Consider the following 20,519-nt stretch of genomic DNA (forward strand, 5'->3'; position numbering starts at 1 on the left):
AAGCGTTGTGAATGTAGGAGCCGTGAGGGGCGGTCTCAAGCAGGGGAGGAGGAATGGCCGCCGTGGCGCTGTGCGCTCACCTGGGGAGGTGTGCGGTGACAGCAGGCCGCGTTGGAAGTTAATATGGAAGAGCACAAAAGAACCCTGGCACAACTTGAGGCCGTTCCCTCTAGTCCTATCGCTGTTTACATGGGAGAGAGTAACAGGAGAAGGATGGGAAGATGTAGGTGAGAAGAAAAGTGCCCACAGCTCACGTTCCTTCAGCAGCGCTTTGCATTGCCTCAAAAACAGCTACAAGGGCTGGTTGCAGCTCACCCCTGAACCAAGAGGTCGAGCAGCAGGACAGCCTCTTCTCCCAGGCAACAAACAGGACCCGAGGAAATGGCCGTAAGTTGTACCAGAGGAGGTTTAGGTTAGACATAAGGAAGAACTACTTCTCTCAGAGAGTAGCCAGGCACTGGAATGGCTGCCCAGGGAGGTGGGGGAGTCCCTGGCAGTGTTCAAGAGGCACCTGGATGAGGAGCTACGAGATATGGTTTAGTAGCTTGTGGTAACAACGATAGTGGGAGGACAGTTGGACTAGATGACCTTGTAGGTCGTTTCTATGATTCTATGCACAAGAGCAAGAACCAAGTAAAAGCAGCACTAAAATCAGGTGTTGTCTGGTGCAGCAGGGCAAGGGAATCAGAGGTGGCAGGGAGCTTTCACCCTAAAGAAGCCTTGCATGCATCTTGTGCATTTACAGATCTGTCATTTTAAGAAGAATGACAATCCCTTCCATTCTGTAATTAGTGTTTCCAATTCCTGTAGCATGCTCTGGAATTAATTTTAAAAATTATTATTTAATTACTTACAGATGATTAGAATCAATACATCATTTGTGTTTTAGGGCAGATGAAAAAGGAGAATATAGTAAGTTTAGAAATGGCTCAGGTGATGAAGATTTTGTTTAAGTACACATGCACCACTGCTGCATGACTGGCAGGACTTCACCGAAAGAAAAAAATAAATTAGATTTTCTATACAAAGTTAAAATATTTGATCCTTTTTCTTAGTTAAGCATTTGCTGTCATCCACAGAAGTTTACTCTTTCATGCAAACCACTGCATTACTAAGCTGACTCAAAACAGTCATTACTCAAAACCTACATATACAATATAAAATGAAATTAGTAACTAATTTTAAGAAGAACTATCAACAAGTCTCCACCTGAAATCTTCACCTTATGAAGAATGTCATTACCATTAAACTTCACCACTGTTTTACTCATTCTTAAAAAATGTTCATATTAATTCACCTTCTATCTGCTGGATATCTCTGTAACTTTTCCCTTTTGCTAGGCACTTCTCACGTGTGTAATAAATGAAGTGTCACATCACACCTTGACTATTTCCTGGGTAATTCAAAATACTACTTTTGTCTAACTAAGATATACTTGCTCTCCAGACCTATAGAGCCCTTTTTTTCCATCTTTCAGTGTTCTTATTTAAGGACATATGATAGAATTGGATTCAACGTACCTGTCATCTATGGGGTGGGGTTAGAGGGGAAAACAACCAACCAACCAAAGACAAACACAAAAAACCCACCAGTGAAACCAAATAACACACATCCAACTCCACAGAATGAGCAACCAACCCACCCACCACACCAAAAAACCTTAAGCCCCTGTATTTCGTACTCCCAGGTGTCAGGTAAACACCAGTCTCCTGCACACACACACAGCCACATCAATCACTGCATACATCAATAATGTGCATCTGAACATGTATGAACTTGGTTTTATTCACACTTATGACTGTGTCCTTTATTATAAGCCTTGCTGTATATCACAAGCATGCATAAGAAAAAATAATGCAAAGGAAACAGAACATTTTCTCCTTCATTTTTAATTTGGCTTCATGATGAAAATTCCATTTACAAGCCAGTAATAAGGAAAAGGTCCAGTCGGGCAGAACGAGCCATGATTGTACATTGCACATCAACACTTGGAGTGTATCATTTGGTTCCCTTCCAGTAAATCACATGACTTACAGCATAGGTGAAGCTTCTACGTCATTGCTGTTTCGCTCAGTTAGTTCATCACACACCACAGTCCGTTTCAACCTACCAGACAACTAGCAAGAAAAAAAAAGAACGCTCAAGTTGAGGTATTTCCTTTAGGAATTTACTGATAGCGGTATTTCAGAGGTAATGTTAAACCATATAGTTTTAAACATTGAAAAATGTACAAAACCAAGTTCATTTTTAGAAAATATCATCCCTAGTCTTCCATGCATATTAATAAAAAATATAAAAATCAAATTTGTTGCACTGAAGCTATACTTTACATCCTGCAAAAAGTATCTGCATTTCTGAACTCACAAACTACAATCATATTTAGTACACTACTTGCTTTTGCTTCTCAGCTACAAAGTATAGTCAGTTCAGTGCAAAGACAATCTATATACACAAACCTTCGGAGCCATAGGAGGGAAATATACAGCACAAAAACGCAGTCAGGTTATTATTGTTATTGAGTAGCACTTTATATCGTTACAGATTTACACTGCATATCCAAGGCCTATAAGAAAAAGCTTGCAGCCAATATGCACATTGAAACAGAGCAAGTCTGCTGGAGCAGCCTTGAAGTCAGCAGAAGTTGTACCACTGATGGAACAAGCACCTTCTACCTTGCAAGCAAGTTCCTACAAAACAAAACTTCCAGCTCTATCAGCACAGGTTTTCAACTAAAGGCATCCTCTTCATGGCAGTGTCTAACTTGAATTCAGTAACAGTAAGAGAAAATGGGATCATTTAAAAACTTTTTTTTTTTTTTTTTTAACTTTTGCATTTAAATCCTCAAATGTGTTCAGAAACATAGCAATACTTTAAAAAATGTCCTCAATGCAAGTCCAACAATAATTCAAGAGATGAAGAATTTTATTTCCTAAATTATTTCTCAGCTTGTTGCTACTGAATTTTATTCTTCCAAACAACGACAACAAAAAAAAAAAAACGATGAACTTGTACCTACGATCAAATTAGAAACATCTTGCACACCTGTGTTGGGATAGATGTTGGGAATTACAAAAGGGCTTAGAAAGTGGTCCCACTGAACAGATGCCAGATATTTTCAATACAATGCTGGGACATTGAAATTATATAGCACAGAATAAAAAGTTAGCAGATGCTTAGTCTTGGTCCTCCTTCAGGATACAAAATCTATCACTTCTAAAGAGATTTACTTCAGACTTCTATTTCTAACATTAGTGGTTTACGCAGAGCTCTTAATACCCGTAGAGCAATTACAGAAAACAATATAAACAAATCACTAACACAAACTATATAGACAAGCAGCTGCAATTGATTTACTTTTTGTCTAAGTATATACAACTGCTAAGGAGAGATGTTTATTTTAAGGGATCATAATCCACCTTCTTAAAAATACAGTTTCACTATTAGATGTTTACTTAAAAAAACTGCTTTGTAGTCTGGGAAGTACAATAGTGGCTAAACTAAATTTCCTTTCAGAAATATAAGAAATATTTAGCTTAAACTTTACTATAAAAGAAAACATAGGACAAAAATATATACTTAGGGCATACAAGATTTTACAAGTTTATTTCTTGAGCATTTCAACTACAAAATTGTCTTCATGCTGGGTAGTGAATAAAAGACATGTATTTGGATTTTCCCCATATGCGTTCATAGAAATAAACTATTGGATGAATTTCATTTTCAGTACCATGGTAGGATGAAAAGTGTCTGAGTTTCAGTTTTCTCCAGTATCCATGAGGAGAACTGGTTTACTGACGTATCTATACGTACTGCATTCTGAACTTGGAATTAAACAGGCATACACTAAGAGCGACAAAGTCAGAAGTCAATCCAAGTGAAGATGTCACTGTATTTTATTTCTGAATCTAATTTCAGAATGTTCATAGAAACACTTAAGCATCTCAAACACAAACTTGCTTTCACCTGGACACACCTGCAATGGTTTAAGTGTGAGAAAAGAGAAGGCAGACAGAAGCTAACGCAGTACAAGGGGCCTTAGTTTTGGGTAGTGTTACAAGAATACAACTTCAGTGTTCACCTGTGCCTTACTGGCCAGTAAAAGCAGTCTATGAATGTCTTTTAAGATTAAGAGCAGTGAGGTCTCCCTCAGACTGCAGCCAACTTACAAAGAACGAGGCAGCACAATTGACAGCTAGAGATACAGAGACATAAGTTCACCAGCCCAAGAGATGGAAAATATCCTTCTTTACTGTGGGAAAGGCCAACTGTACAGTGAGAGCTTTCCTGCTACGCCAGACATAATGACTTTACTACTTTCTGTTTCAGGAGCAGAAGTTCAGCCTGATTTTCCTAGAATGTATTCTTTGGCTCTGGAATGGCACTCTCAAGTAACACTTACTCATAATATCAAAATAGAATATTACAGAAGTCATTATGACTTGCATCTTTTTTAGTCAGAATGAAAAAACTGAAGCTTAATGCTATATCCACAGAGTACTGTACAACACCCTTCTCAAGATCTCCAAGCTAACCTCAAGTAAGCTGGGCTGTTCACACAGTCCCATGCAAACATCTGCTCACAATCAAGAAGCATAACAAATATATTGTTAAAAAAAAAAAAAAAAGCACTTACCCTCTCCAAATTAATAGAACCAACACCCTCCCTGCCCCCAAATTAATTGAAAGGAATAACTTTCATGCAAGCTGTCCTGAAGTGATTCTGCTGTTTTATCTCCACTGCTAGAGACCTCTTCACCAGTTACGCCAGTTAGCTTGCACAGGAAAACTATACTATGCCACTTTGCAAAAGAACACAGAATGAGCAGCCTCTGCCATTATGTAAATAGCAAAATTATTTTGCCTAAAGAGCCTGCAAGGCAATCTAGACAGTCAGCTCTTGCAAAAGGTCTCACTGTTTTTCACAGGAATGGTGAACCCTCCATTGAAAAAAGTCTTTTAAACCTGTTTTCTCAATATCACCCACTTTTATTTAGTCCCATTGCATATAATGAAGCACATCATAACATCTGAGGGAAAAATAAGCTACTTTCTACAAAATAGCACACTCCTCCACTTATAAAACATAATAATATTTTGAAATAAACCTGAGTGGTTTCCTAGAGAAAGGAGCTGTCTTAACTTGACCAATATGAGATGAAATACTTACAGATGCAAATCCAGGCATGCTCTCTTTGCTGCTGTATTCTCTGCAGTTATACCTCAGCATTAAATCATTTATGCCCATTTGGATCAGAGTGTTAGTGACTAACTTGTATACCCAGTTCACTGCATTAGATATCGCACAGAATGACTGATCTTGTTCCTTTGAGGAGGTGCTGGAGGATTTTACCTTTCAGGATGTCTTTCAAGGTTCCCATCACAGAGTACTTTTTTCTGGTCTTCATAGAAAAAAAAAAAGAGAGGGAGAATCACTTAAATATTGCAGGCTGTGCTGCTAGTGACTTGGACATTACTTAGAAGAGGCTGCAGTACCTTCAGGACATCATGCTTTGACTGAAGAATGGCTGATTTAATTGCCAGCTGTATGAACATGTCCTGAAAAGCAAAATTACCCAAATGCCTATTTCAGTCTTCTGCTCATCATGAGCCAGCTCGAGGCTTCACTTGACTGCCTGATTGAACAAAGGCACGGATTGTTGGACCTACTCTTCCTATTTTTATTTTATGAAAGAGAACTAGTCATATTAGCTGAAGTTCAGATACCTGAAAATTAGAAAAAATTACCTGCAGAGCTTTGTTCACAGAGAACTTGTGTTTCACTGAGTCTAGGAGCCAAAGTTAAATTTTGCTAATGTGAACATAGCCAACATATTTGTAACATCTGGCCTTAATTACAGAACTCTCCTGAAAGTGCTGTTAGAAAAAAAAATAGAGGTTTCAGATCAAGCAGAATGCAGTAATTGAATGTAAAGGAAAATTAATCTGACTTGATCCGTTTTTTTGTTTGTTTGTTTTTAAATCCAAAATATGTTCTCTTCCTAGTTCAAGAGCCAAATATATGCAAAGCTGTGCTTGTACAGTTTCTGACGTCATAAGTTGTATAGCAGATGCTACTCAGGTCTGCAGCTTTTGTTCTTTAAGTCCTTTATTTTTATTTTTATTTTTCAATCAAAATACTGGTTTTGGAGGACTGGTGAGCAGAATTATTAACATGAAAAGCCATACTTACCACATGATAAAATAATATAGGAAATTTTGTTTAGTGACAAAACACAGCCTGACAGAGGAAGCATAAATTAAATAAAAATATCTTCAGAAAATTTATCAAATTATGTAAGTGTTCAAGTGCAATAATCCCCTTTCCAGAAAAAAACTTTATTCATAAACATTTTCCAAGCATCCCAATGTTTTAACTAGCTAACGGGTCTATGCAGTTTGCTTGAAAATATTAATAAACAGCTATGTACAAAACAAGTATTTACTTCCTGTGGCTTTCTCTCTAAAGAGATTGCATCACTTCTTAATGTACACGTCTCCTTTTCAAGTAAGCTTCATGACCTTCAAATCAGGATTAGCAAACAGTGGTCTGGTTACTTTTTTATCATAGTAAGGGGATTCTAGCTACATTGAAACATACATAGTGTAAAATAATGGGTGCAAAATTAGGTCTACAACTAATTTCTCCTTTAGGATCATGATTTGCCTATAATACCTTTTACTGTATCTACTTACTGCACCGCACTCATGAAAAATCTATAATAGAACTCCACCTTTCTCTGGTAGAAACAGAGGCTTTGTACCTTCTGAACTTTTGTTTCTATTTATAGTTGTGTTTTTTCTTTTCTTTTTAAATTATAATCGAAACAACAAATGAAGCAACAAAAACCAAAACACTTCTTAGATATCGTGGATTTCATTTTTTTTCTGTGCTAAGTACATTGAAAGCACATAGTATATTTGCTCAACCATATCACAATAACAAAACCTTGACAGAGCATCTCTCATACCACGCATAGAAATTTAGTCTGATGCAAAGGCTCTGCTGGCAAGGGATGGCAGTATTTCCCAAAAACAGCAAAATGTACATCAGAAAGTGCCATGTCTTCACACCTCTGTTTTTTTTTTTTTTGTGAAGGACCGCTTATCAAATTGTTGTAAAATACACTGATGTATGTTTCCCTGAAAATTTAAGGTTTGTAAAATCTGTAACACTTTAGTTGAAAGCACTTACATGTTATTGTCTGGTGAATGGGAAAAGGAAGCTTTCAGCAAGCTACTGAGACTTGTCATGACCCAGCTGGCTCCACAGTTGGGCACCTTTTATGTGGAACTAATAAAACATTTAATTGGTGAATTTGATGGACAAATTGTAGTGAACAGTGTTGCAGTAATGCAATGCACTTCAGGTCTCAACCCACAAAGTCTGAGTTTGTCCCCTACTAATGTGGATTTTCTGTCACTACAAGGCAGTCTAGTATTATACCTTGAATACTCCAGACGCTGAAATACCCTGGATACTCATATTTTTATTGACATTATCTGAAGTCTTAATGATTTTTTCATGCAGACTGATCAGAACTTCATGTCTTATTCATCTTATTTCTCTACCTAGATCAATCTCACAAAAGCAGGAACAAATGCAAGTCATTATAGAAGCTGGTTGCTTGCTCACCAAGATGCTCCTCACCAGGTTTTTTCAACAGCAGCTCTGGATAGAACTCATTGATGCACGCAGTTCTCAGCACATCTTCACCAACCAGTGCTGTATTTGTTGAAGGGCCATCTATCACAAGCTGCAGCACCCTTTAAACCTAGACACTCTGCAGCAGCTTAGCTCTACTCATATGCAGTTATTGCCTTCACCACAACTGGTAAATATCTCCCTCACCAGAGAGGAGAGATAAAATTAACTCTTTGCCTTTTAGAACCCCAAACACCATACATAGAAAGCAGACGCGCTCATATTTACGCTTCAGCCAGCTTGCTTTGTCTTTTTTTCGCAGATGTAGAACGAGTATTCCCCCCTCTCCCCCCCGGGGCTTCTCTCACTAAAGTTGTCCATGGGATACTAAGCTTTTCTTCTTTTCAGAAAAGTGTGTCAAGGTACCCTGTCTCATCCCTGCACTTTGAAATTCTCCAGTTCCCAAGCTCACATAACAAAGTGGAAGATAACTGTCTTAGAGAGAGCCAGCTTGAGTCAAGCACTGTTGAAAGTCTTACAAAGAGGATGTGATATGCTCAGACTCTACAGCTCATCTACCTTGCCTTAAATACTGATGAAAATACACAACATATAATCACAGAAAATAGTTCTCAGGAGATCTATCCTTACAACCTTGGGGTTATAATCAACAAAATCAATACTGTCTTTGCTTTCTATCCTGTTTTCAAAGCTTCCAGTGAAAGAAGGCTCCTCATCCCACCTAGAATACCCACTCCACATCTTAACTAGAAGTACTGTAAGACAGTTTTCCTAACGTTTATCCTGTCTTTTACATGAATAGGCCCCATTTCTACCATGAACGTGGAGTAAAGATTCTTCTTATCTTCCTTTTTGCAGCTTTTTCCGTATTTGAGGACTAGTTTCATATCTTCCTCCAGTCTCCCTCCCTGGATTAAATAAAGATGTTGAAATAATCATTGAAAATTTTCTTTCCTTCAGTCTCCATCCAGCCATCCTCATCTTTCTCCAGTGCCCCAAAACAAACAGGTGCTTTATGTAAGGCCTCATCAATTCTTGGTAACAAATACCACCACCCTTCTCACAGGCTTCAAGTGTTTATGCATCTCACTATGATGAACATCTTTTCTGCAGCAATCGGTTAACCGTGTTCAGTTAGCAATGCCCAATACCATCCCTGTCTCCAGGTCTTTAACACAGTTATCCCTAACTCCCTCTGTGTAGCTGAGAAACTGCACTTAAATGGGAGTTGTCATGTCTTAATTTGAAGTTGTGCCTATGATTTCTCACGATTGGTTTCAGTCTAAATCTTGCCTGCCAATCAGTGGCACCCCTGCCAGCCTGGCATGTATTATCTAGGTAAATAAAAAAATTTAACTACTACCTCAAATGAAGATGTAGCTCTGCATACCCCCAAAAAAGCATTATTTCTTACATTATGTTTCCCTATACGTATTCTATTAAAGCCAGTTTCAATTTGGAGACTTCTCACAGACAGTTAAGGATACCTAAGGACACATTCCAATACTCTAAAATGCACTTAAAAAAAAACAACAACAACAAAAACCCCTATTAAAAAAAAAATAAAATCATTAGGCATAAAGAGATTTCCTTTAGCTGAAATTCCACCCTTCAAGCCTAGTTTTGCATTAATGTGGGGAAATCAACTCTCAGTGACAATTTTCCAGTTATGAAATCCTCATATTCTAGTGCAGCCTGCAGAATTAGTCACATAAATGATTTGAAAATAGACAGTTTTTATTTGGAAGGAGAGCTGCCATCACAATTCTTTTGTGACACAGTTCTCCTTCCTAGTCCTTGAGGTCTTTGGCTCATTTCCTCATCAGTGGAGCTATGTGGTTTTACACTAATTTTAATTTCTGAGATCTTCATTGATAATTAAGGCATCTGGCTTTACAAAAGGAAATATAAGAAATGTTAGTACTAAATGTTGTGGGTTTTTTCTTCCACCAATTCTAAACTTCTAATTCTAAATTTTAGACTTCATGTATATTATACACGGTATATCTAATGTTGCTATAGATATTTAACTGTCATTCCTTGTTCTGTGTCTTGTTGCTAGCTTCTGGAGTAACTGCAACCTTTTCAAATTTGTGTTCATATAATTTTTTATAGTATGTTCCATGATAAGTCAGTCATCTGTATGTAAGATGTAGTATCTGTGTGCATATAAGAAAAGACTTGCCACAAAAAAAAAAAACCCTGATTCCTGATAAATATGATTGTGTAAACATCTGCCATGTAAATATTGGGTGGATATGAGTTGACTGTAAGACAAAAGCATAGTTTTGTCATCTGTTTGCAAACAGCATATGGCATGTCATTTTGGGAAAAAAAATGATGTTTAATTGCATCTGGAAGGAGTCTTTCCTTTTCATTCTACCATGGAATAGACTGAAAGAAAAGAAATTTTGTCATTCAACGATAAAAAAACAGAAGTAATCCTCATTGACTTTTTGCATGACTGTTTCTGAACTGTTCACTGGAACTAAAACAAAAGGGGCCAAAATGTGCTTGCCTTGCTCAATGGCATAATCCCACTGAAAACTAGACTGACTATGCAAATATGAACAGCAAAATTTGGCCCCAAATAAACATCCCCATAACTAGGGAAAACACTAATCACCAAAGTGCACTTAACACCATAGTAACTACAGTTTCTTTATACATGCACAATTTGTGCAACACTTTGTACATGAAACTAGCCAGTGGAATATAAATAAGAGTGCTGCTTCCTTTTAAATATGAACATTAATAATGAAGCACATTCACATTTTTGCCTTTCAAAGTCCTTTTGGAAAAAAAATAAAAATACCTTCCCCAAGTAACCTGAAACATATCGTTAAATATAGCACACATGAATCAAAGAACAGTATTAAGGTAGAAGAACTTCCACACACAAAATTGGTATTTGCTATATAATTGGAGTGACTTATGAAAATTCCAAGAAAAGATAATCCTCTCACCAGGAGAGGAAGGTAACAGTTGTAGTGTTAGTTCCATTTCTTCTGCAGGGGCTTGTTTTTATCTTCAGCATTTTCAGGGCTGAAGTCAGTACAGATACCATTTGGAGCAGAAAGAGATGAGGTCTCCAATCCACTCTCAGCTACCATCTGATCAGGATAGAGATAGTCTTCTGCAAAGTGTGGCTGCAATTCAGCAAATCTATAGAAGTCATCTAGAAAAAAAATGTTACACAGAATCAGTTCTCTGAAATAGGATACTAAATTTGAGTACTTACAGGATAAAATCACATGATGTCTTTGGAGAAAATAGCAGCAGTTAACACTATTTCCATGGCTTGTTTGAGGTTCTCAGCAGTTTACGACATCCCCAGAACTAAGATGCCACAAAGGGTTATCTTAAAACATTTCAAAGCTGAACTTAGCTTGCATGGTGAAGGGAAAAAACAGGCTCGGATTTGCATTAAAATGTACGAGGACATGCCCTGACATAGCATCTCACTGTTCACTGGGGGAAGGGAGGAAGCCCTCCAGCTGAGGAACAAAGAACAGCATGAGCAGTCACTTCTTGAAATCTGGAAAGTCTCTTGCAAGCTTGCCCTTCAAAATACTTTGCCTTGTTAATTCTCTTGAACCTAAATGCAGCTATAATTGCTGCCTCCCACTTCCAAGATCTTAGCATTCCAAAGCTCTTAATATTTTAGAGAACGATGTCGTGAGATGATGATTTATTCAGTTCTCAATTAAAATATCTGTAATTCCATAATTTCAGGGTTTGTATATTTATAAAACAATAGAAAGAGCAAGACTCAGTCCCTCTGGAAGTAGAAGTGACTTCTTACTGCCAAGAATTTTAGCATTAAAAGTCCAGCATTGAAGCCTTGTCAGGGTGCCTTCATGACCGTTTGTTCAGACATCATTTAAACAAAAGATACCATAGAGGAGCCAAGTCACAAGAAGCTATTTTATAATGTAAACTGACACTAGAGGAAGCCGGATATGAACACTGTCACTAAGTCACCCTGTCACCTACAGCATGTGGCAGGCAGCCCACTCAAGTTCACTGTTATTACTGGAAGAGCTCGTGACCACACAACACTGTGAGCTGCTTCCAGTGCAGTGAGATGGCAACCGAAGTCACCTTTAGGAGGAGCAAAGCCCAGTTTCTCCTGGTGCTACAGGGCTGCTGTGGAAGAAAGAATCTTATAGCTTTCCCTCTCCACCAACCTTCTGAGTGGAGTAACTATCTATACTTCTGCATTAAGTTCACACTGCACAAACTTCAAATCAAAGTTTTTTCTCCTGCCTTTATGATACAACCTGTTTAATCAATGGATATACAGATGATATATAGTCAATAGATATACAGATGGTATAGATATATATCCAGGAGTTTGGCTAATATAATTTATATTGGCGAAATGAGAGAAAGTCACTCACCCTGTCCTGGGCTCATGAGATGAACTCCTGATGGAGCAGATCTCCAGAGAGATCCTTCCCCACTGGCAGTCAGCTCTTAAATGGGTCTAGGAGAAGTGGAGCCAGGCTCCACCCCTTCCTGCAGCACAGGTGAATTGCCTTCACCTGTGCTCCCGTGGCTGACTCATTGCTCACCTCAGGTGATCAATCAAAGGTTCAGGCCATGATTCAGCAGCCCCATACAAACCCCACTACTTAATATTCCTGATGCAAGTTGCACGTTCACAAAATTCCTTTAGTTCCACTCCCTTCACCGACTCCTTACACTCTTGCAGAGAATACAAACATTTTCTTTCTTGTAAATTGTCTGGACAATGCCTTCAGAAGGAGTATAACTTCCAAGTTTTCTCCCTCTTCTTCTTTGCTATTCATGTGCAACAGATCACATGTAAATATGAGTATTCTCAGGCAAGGCAAGACATCAACTATTTATAGAAAAGAACTTTCAAGACAGAAATACAATACCAAAAGTTTACCTTCATCTTTCAATTCTTTACCACAATAGGACGTTTATTCTTACTAATAAGCTTTCAGATAAGTTAGAAACTCTGTGCAATGTTTCCCAGCATTTTTCTCAGAAAAAGACCCAAGCAAAATTTTGAGCGATATACACACCATCCTACTCTGTGTAGCCTCACAGTGGACTACTCTTGAATGCAAGAAAAAAAAAAAAGCTCCGACTCTCACTAAATGCTCCAGTGGTCACTGTTGTGGCTCAAACGTCTAGATTTTCTTGTGATGTAAACATACTGTGATCTCTCAGAGGCACTGCAGATTTAAGAGCAACTGGGTACTGTCAAAGAATGACATTAAATATAAATTCCTTGATAACTCACACAAACTGGTTTAAGTACACTTGTTTCAAAGTCAGGTTTTCCTCAGATAATTAGATATTCCAAAATTAGAGTTCTGCTGAGATAAGATGGTTAGATTCTCTGCTGTTATTTTTGGTGATAGTGGGAGGAAAAAAATTGAGTCACCATTTCAATGAGCTGGGAGACAACAAGGAGTGACAGGCAGCAAAAGGGCAATAGCATAGGATGTGTGTGCAAATGCTGGGGAGATGACATGAGAAGTATAGGGAGAAAAGGTGTAGTACAGTGGGAATCAAGGAGGCAAGAGAAGAGAAAAAAAGGGAGATAAAGCAATGATAGTCATTTCAGTGAGTCTAAATAGTGCTGTAGTCAAAGTATTGCATACATCTCATTTCAAACATAGGAAATACTAATGTAGAAACTGATTTACTAATATTGATGTTTTAATTAACATTTTTACAAATCAAATCCACATGAATCATCTTGATGGAAAACCATTAGAACAGGGCCATATCATAAGCACTTCTATTTGAGATATGTGCTACACCTGCTATCAACAACTTATATTTGAATGATGCAACTAAATTTAGAACTTTGCTGTGTAAGAGATGAAGAATCTGAAGTAATACACAAGTTCTTTGAGACTCTCAGCATAATCTATTCACCTAGATCTCTCAATTTGAAAAAAAAAAAAAGCAACTTTCTCGCCTCCATATCACCTGCATTACATATCATACATTCAGCAGCCTGTTCAATACCTCCTCACTTCCTCCGCATGCATGAGTGACTTTCAAACAGGCTGAAAAATGATTGGAGAAGAAAATCTTAAGTTTTCCTATATACTAGGAGGACAGAAATAACGAGGAACATTTACAAGACAACACAACAGGACAGAGCTAAGATTATTTCCTTAAACCTACATATTTACATGCATTGAAGTCACAGAAAATGCTAAAAGAGCTAGTATAGGCATTACCTGACAATGGAGAAGGAAAAAAACTCTGAAAATGTAAACATAACACTTGATAAAAAGGTGAAACTCAAATTTTTTCATTTTATTTTTTTAAATCTAAGTTTACTTTGTCTGGAATGCTTTTAGGATTATAAAACTCCACTAAAAAGAAGGAGTCAAATTAAAATGTAACAGGTTTGTATATCAACACAAATTCAGACAACTTTAATATTATCACAGTTCAGAGCCACTTCACATACTTACCATATGTAATCTTTCCTTTTTCTTCTTCATCTACAGCCCTAAAAAGATGTGTAACATTAATCTGCGACACACCCATGGCAGTCTTCAGAATATGAGCTAAATCTTCTTCTGTTATAGTACCATTTTCTGACTGGTATAGCTGTAAAACAAAACAGCAAGCTAAGTCATTCCAAAGCTGAATACTGCCTCATATGAACACTGTAGTTCACACGTGTACATTTTCAAAGTAAAGTTTATTATATCCAGGAAAAGAATATGTTTACATGGCTGAACACTGGAATTTCAGTGATATTTTAGAGATAAGACAGTTTAACACTAAAATGTTTTGCAGATACACAACTATGATAAGGATCAGTTCATTGAGTTAGGCTTCCAAACTCCGAGCCAGCCTGTGGAAGCAGAAGATATACTTAGCTGGCCTAAGATTAAACTATTTCCCACTTGCTCAAATATAAAACTAAAGATCCCTTTATTAATGTTCAAATGATTAGATATCCACCTTGGCTATAGACTGCTACATCTAATGGAGCTGTATTAATCAGAACAATGTCACTCCAGTGATGAACCTATACTTTTTTGAAAATACTCCCTGAATTATTTAGAGAAGAATAACGTTTCTTTTCAAGTCCTGAAGCAGTTTGCTCACAGATAAAAATTTTACTACAGACAAATGGTAATTAGAATGAGGATAGGAACATTAATTTTTATCTTTTACATGTACAGTGCTCTACCCTGAAAAAAATAACCTGAGTATTTCATAGCATCTGTACCAAACTTTATTACATTTTTAGAAATATCTCATTTTGCTTGTTCAGTACAAACAAAAGCTTAAGACATCCTTGTCTAATTTTGAAGTATGACATGGCTGCAAATACTGAGCTATGTTAAAAAAAGAATGCTTTAGAAACTTTTACTTTCTTTACAGTCATTAGGAACGTGGAATCTTCATCAAGACAGCACACCACAATGAATAAAAAGCATTGAAGTTATGTGGCAAACAACATTCATACTCAAGTCAAGACTCTTGCCTTTTCCTCCCTACCATTCAATTCGCATGCTGTTTTCACAACTAGTAAGGACAAGACAAAAGTTGTTTAATAGCTGTATTTTCCTAGATCAATTAATCAGAAGGTGATATTTGACAAAGCCCATAAGTGCCACATTGGCAAGATTTACACCACTTTTTCACTTTCTTAACAATTTGAAATGGAGGATGCACAGCACTTACACTGGATCAGTGCTCTTGGAATTGGTTGCCATAATCCCTAATTCTGCTTTTAATTGCCTACCACTTTAGACCTCTGGTGACTCAGTAACCCCTATTTTTCAGCTTCTTCCGTCATACACTAAAACAGTCCCACTCCAAATATTTGCTCAGCTATGTAAAATGCTTCACTTTATCCCTAGAAATAAATGACAACCAAACATGACTGAAATAATGTCCAAAAGCCACATTCAAGTTTACACAAGTAAACACACAGTATTCAAGCTTGTTCATTTTAGTAAGAGGTCACAGATCACCAAACATCAAGTAATGCCACTACATAAATAAAATACAATAAGCAAAGGCAGAGATCTGCTTTTGCCTCACAAGTAGCATTAAGTTATCCCCTCTGGCAGCTGTTGATTTAAGAAAATAAATATTGTTGCAACTTCATCCTTTGTGATATTTGTTCAACACTGGCAAAAGGGTGATAGATAGACACTAAGCATTCATAGGAGCCTCTCATTTCTTTAGCAAAACACAGTTAAGTATAGAAAAAAATTGCTGAAGAACCTGAGAACAGTTACACTCAGAAAATAAGACCACTGTGTAATACTGATACAATTGTAAGTTCTGAAGTCCATGCATTCACCAGTGATCAAGTGTTAACTTGTTCCTGTTTTGGTAGCACTGAAGACACAAGCCCCCTTAAATGCAAGGCAATCAGAAAAGGTAATCTTAGTGCAGCAAAGCTTGAAATAGTAATATTAAAGAAATCAGTTAAAAAGTAAGAAATCTCAGTGTCAGACAAACCCACTGGGATGGCAAACATTAAGCACTGCTTCTGTTGGTTTCCCTAAAAGCTTGCATTAACAATAACTGCTGATGCTAAAAGAAACCACTGAGGCTAGAACAAGATCAGGAAGACTTCTGGGAAGTCTAAAAGCTAGGCAAATAATTCAGGACATGAAGAACTGAAGGACTGAAAAAGAAACATTGCAGAGATCCAAAGATTAAGAGGGAAAAATGAATCTTAGCAAGAAGCTAAAGGGGGGGGGGGGGAATCTCTATTAACACATAGAACTGCAAGTTTTGATTTTTTTTTTCTTAATTTGACAAAAAGAATTTGATTGAAAGATTTTACAAGCAGTAAGCATTACTCTAAACTAATGGCTAATGAGTTATCAAAACAAAAGACTTTGGCTCTAGACTCAGTGTATTGGAAGACTTTACGAGCTCCATATAACAACAGCACTCTACAAACTCCCATCATTTTACTAACAAAATTGCAGTTCACTCCCTCTGAATATATTCTCCTTATCTTCATTTCTGTTAATTCTAATTGCATTTTAAATCAAGTATTTAATATATTTTATTAATATATTAATGTATTTTTGGAAAAAAGTTTCTGTTAAAAATTTAATGGAAGTAATAATCATTTCTAAAAACAAATTTTAAGTAAACTATATATAGGAAGAAAACACCACTTACCTGAAATGCCAGTTGGATTGTTTCCAGAGTTTTGGATGGCTTACAGACAACTGACAGAGCAATGACAAATTCTCGAACATCAATTATGCCATCTTCATTCTGTGAAAGAAATTCTCTAGATATGACAACTTGTCTCAGAACTTCCAAAAATATCAGGTAACAACAATTAATATGCAGAATATTCAGCAAGATACATTGTTATATGTAATTCATTGCAAAAACTGGGGTTGTATGAGCTTCAAAGGTGCTTTTCAAAGTTCCTCTTGGAAGTTATATTCAAATATTCATGAAAGACAGGGCCACTATTATTAGACTTTACTTGCCTATCTAACATTTTTACATTTACTTATTTGGGTTAAAACTAAAATTAGAGAACCATAGGCCAAACTAGTCTGATTTAAGCCCTGAATACACTGTATCTGCTCTTTGGTCTAGGATGCCACTGTGGACACATCCATCCATCTCCTGGTGCAAATAGCATCTCATGATTTAAAAGATAATGATCATTTTTCTCAATCCCAACTGATTGCTAGAGAAAAAAAAAAAAAAAAACTGGCTCATTCACCAGTTTCTCAGTCCTTCAAGCTTTCAGGTATCTTGGAAAAAAGGAGTGACTTTTTTTTTTCTCTAATACAACCAATATCCGTCACATATAGTTGCAACAAGCAGTACTAATGGTTTGGCCTGAACTTTTTTTTCCTAAATCTAGAAACAAAATCATTTTTGTCCAACAGACACTCTTTTTACTTTCTACTTGAATGACAGCTAAATTTATTTGATGATGGATGTTACTATCTTGCAGAAAGAGAAATGCAATAGGCAAATACTGCAGTGAAATGTCTATAGCTTATAGCTCTCTACAGCTATCTGAAAGAAGGTTGTGGTGAGGTGAGGGTCAGTCTCTTATCCCATATCTCCAGTAATAGGACTAGAGGGAATGGCTTCAAGTTGCACCAGGAAAGGTTCAGGTTGGATATTAGGAAAAGTTTTTCTCTGAATGAGTGGTCAGATGCTGGAATGGGCTACCCAGGGAGGTGGTTGACTCATCATCCCTGGAGATGTTCAAGAAATGTTTAGATGTTGTATTAAGGGACATGGTTTAGTGGGGAAATATTGGTGGAAGGTGTACAGCTGGACTAGATTATCCTAAAGGTTTCTTCCAACTTTGGTGATGCTATGATTGTAAAGTGCATAGCACTGCCCTGAATTAGACTTCAGTGAATTCAACAAGAAAATTATGCTAGAACAGAGTTTATTATAAGTAACACAATTTTAAAATATACTTATTGTTTCTTACCTCATCAAAAAGGGCAAACATGCTTTCTAATGTGTGCGAAACTGGAAATTCCAAATATGCTGAAAATTCTTTAAGATCAGCCTTGTCTTTTTTCATTTTCATAGCACGCGTAGCATATTTATTAAGATCATCCTCAAGTGTTTCTGGTTTCAGCCTGGAAAGCACATTATTTTTGTACATTTTAAAAGTAAACCTAACTTCAGAATGCAGATATCAATATACGGAATGAAGCAATGATAATGGTATAAAGCACTACAAAATCCAGAAGCAGGATTCCAAGCAGCTTTATTCTGTAATAATGGATTCCTAATGCCTTGAAGCTGCCATTAGTTCTTGAACTACGTTAGAAATTACTGGAACGTTTCAGGAATTCTGATTATAAACTTGTGTCTTCTTCCTTGATTATCAGCCATATGTCCAAGCAGCCCAACACGTGCAAGCAAAACAAGAGTCTAGAACTAGCTAGTATCAAATACTAAGCATGAAGAAGTAGGTAGGATTTAGGTCACCTGAGCATGGCCACATTGACAGTAACATAAACCAATTACGATTCCAAATTTACTAATGTCACTGAACAGGAAAGACTTGGTGCATCTTTTCTAAAAGGAAGCTGGGATTACATAATGGTGATTATACTGTTTATACTGTTAATCCTGTTTGTCAGTCCTCATTCAGTCTGCAGTTCAACACCATTATGAGGCTACCCATAACAAGGCTATAGCAGTTAATACTACTACAGAAATTACCTCATTCCTTCTGATTTCAGAACCAGATTTTGACCGACAGCACAGGTTTCTACTAAAGCAGATATCCACTGCATGGATTTGTTGGCTTGTTTTCTGTCATTTTTTGTTTGTTTGTTTTGCTAAATCAAACTTCTTGGTTTTGCTTTGTTAAAAATAAATTTTACTATGAAAATAATAAATATTAGAGTTGCTGCATATATGTGGAGAAAATAAATTCCCTGCCTAATAAAACATCAACCAAATTGTCACCAGTGAGTTTACTTGAACTGGTGTAGGGTAACACAGGCACTGAAAATACTCAATCTGAAGACAAAAAAGCCAATAACAATACTTTTCTGCAGTGAACTGTTCTGCTGCTTGCTCCTGCAGACACATGGAGGCAATTATTTATGCAAGATCACAGTTGTCTCCATACTGCAGCTGGACCTTCTCAGCAGCCTCCTGTCAGTGATGAGACTTGGATCAATTATTTAAATAGTACCAAAATACCTAAGCTTTGGAAAAATAGCTAATGGCACTCTGAGTAGGAAGAATATCTGATATACAAAGCTCCACACCTTGAAGGCCTACTGAAATGACTGAACAACTCTTCCCAGAGCCTATACTTTTAAACAAAAACAGAACTACTATACTATGCTATCTGCCATTACCTAGCCTAACTTGCAAGAACTGTAGTAACAACTCCAAGCACTGTATTTCTGAATTATAAGATTTAGCTATGTACCAATTCTTTCAAAGCCCACAGCCCCTACAAAACATTCACATGCTCCCTCCACAATTGAAGGAAAACACCTCTCATAAGTTTTGCTCCTAGGCAGTATAAAAAGAGCAAACATTCATTTTCCATTACCTAAAAAAGGAGCAGGTACAAATATCAAAGGAATCCATGAAGGGCTATAGATACATACAGATCTCAGCTTCTAACATGCAGCATTACATGTAAAACCAGTCCATAGATAATACATCCTCACTGTAGTAGCCGAAATGGATTTTAACTGCAGAACAAGGGCAGCTGGCATCTGAATACTCCCTTGAGATAATCCATCTCTGACACAGAATATGCAATCTAACATCTGTCTCTAAACCAGAGAGATTTGATTTGGAATAAAGTAACACAAAATTCACCTTCTGGAAATGAGTAAACACTTGTTTGGTGACGAGTATTAGAGACTCATTGGGATTTACTGTTCACCAGTCAACCTTTCAGCAGCCTGAAAAGCTGAAGTTACAAGAGTAAAATCTTATATTGAAAATAGTTGCAATTTGCCACTAATCTATTAGATGTTTTGTGGTTTGAGATTATAAATACAAAAAACTTGTGAGCCAATCTCAAAAACTGTATGTGGATCAGAGAAGCAAAACTTTTGCTTCAACTTGAGTATGAATACATTGTATTTCCTGGAATCCAAGGTAGGTGCATTCCCTCTATCCCTTTCAGAATCAGAACGTAACTGGCGTATTGGATGACCATGACAAATAATGCTGAATTCTTTGAAAGCCAAGTGTTCCAAATCCTACAGACTGTAGTTTCAAACTGAAATTGTTTTGGATGTCTCAATTCCTTTAAAATTTTTACTTTTTATAGAAAGATAGAATATCTTGAGTTAGAAGGAACCCATACAGATCATTGAGTCAAACTCCTGGC

At 37.0% G+C, this 20,519-nt stretch overlaps 1 protein-coding gene across 2 annotated transcripts in view; it reads right to left on the reverse strand.

Annotated features, from left to right (window-relative positions):
* Positions 1–1,873: 1,873 nt before the first annotated feature.
* LPCAT1 (lysophosphatidylcholine acyltransferase 1) overlaps positions 1,874–20,519 on the reverse strand; it is a 60,335-nt gene continuing 41,689 nt past the window's right edge. Inside the window, exons 11-15 of one of the 2 annotated variants that reach the window (XM_085220578.1) lie at positions 18,129–18,282; positions 16,832–16,930; positions 14,137–14,275; positions 10,630–10,841; positions 1,874–2,117 (exon numbers count right to left, since the gene is read on the reverse strand). In XM_085220578.1, coding sequence (XP_085076704.1) covers positions 10,657–10,841; positions 14,137–14,275; positions 16,832–16,930; positions 18,129–18,282 — 577 coding nt within the window. In that variant the 3' untranslated portion in view covers positions 1,874–2,117; positions 10,630–10,656. Of the gene's footprint in view, positions 10,842–14,136; positions 14,276–16,831; positions 16,931–18,128; positions 18,283–20,519 lie in introns of both variants that reach the window. The other variant, XM_085220577.1, reaches the window with a different exon arrangement.

The sequence above is a fragment of the Meleagris gallopavo genome, chromosome 3 (assembly GCF_905368555.1).
Source record: "Meleagris gallopavo chromosome 3, MGAL_WU_HG_1.1, whole genome shotgun sequence".
Taxonomy (NCBI): Eukaryota; Metazoa; Chordata; class Aves; order Galliformes; family Phasianidae; genus Meleagris; species Meleagris gallopavo.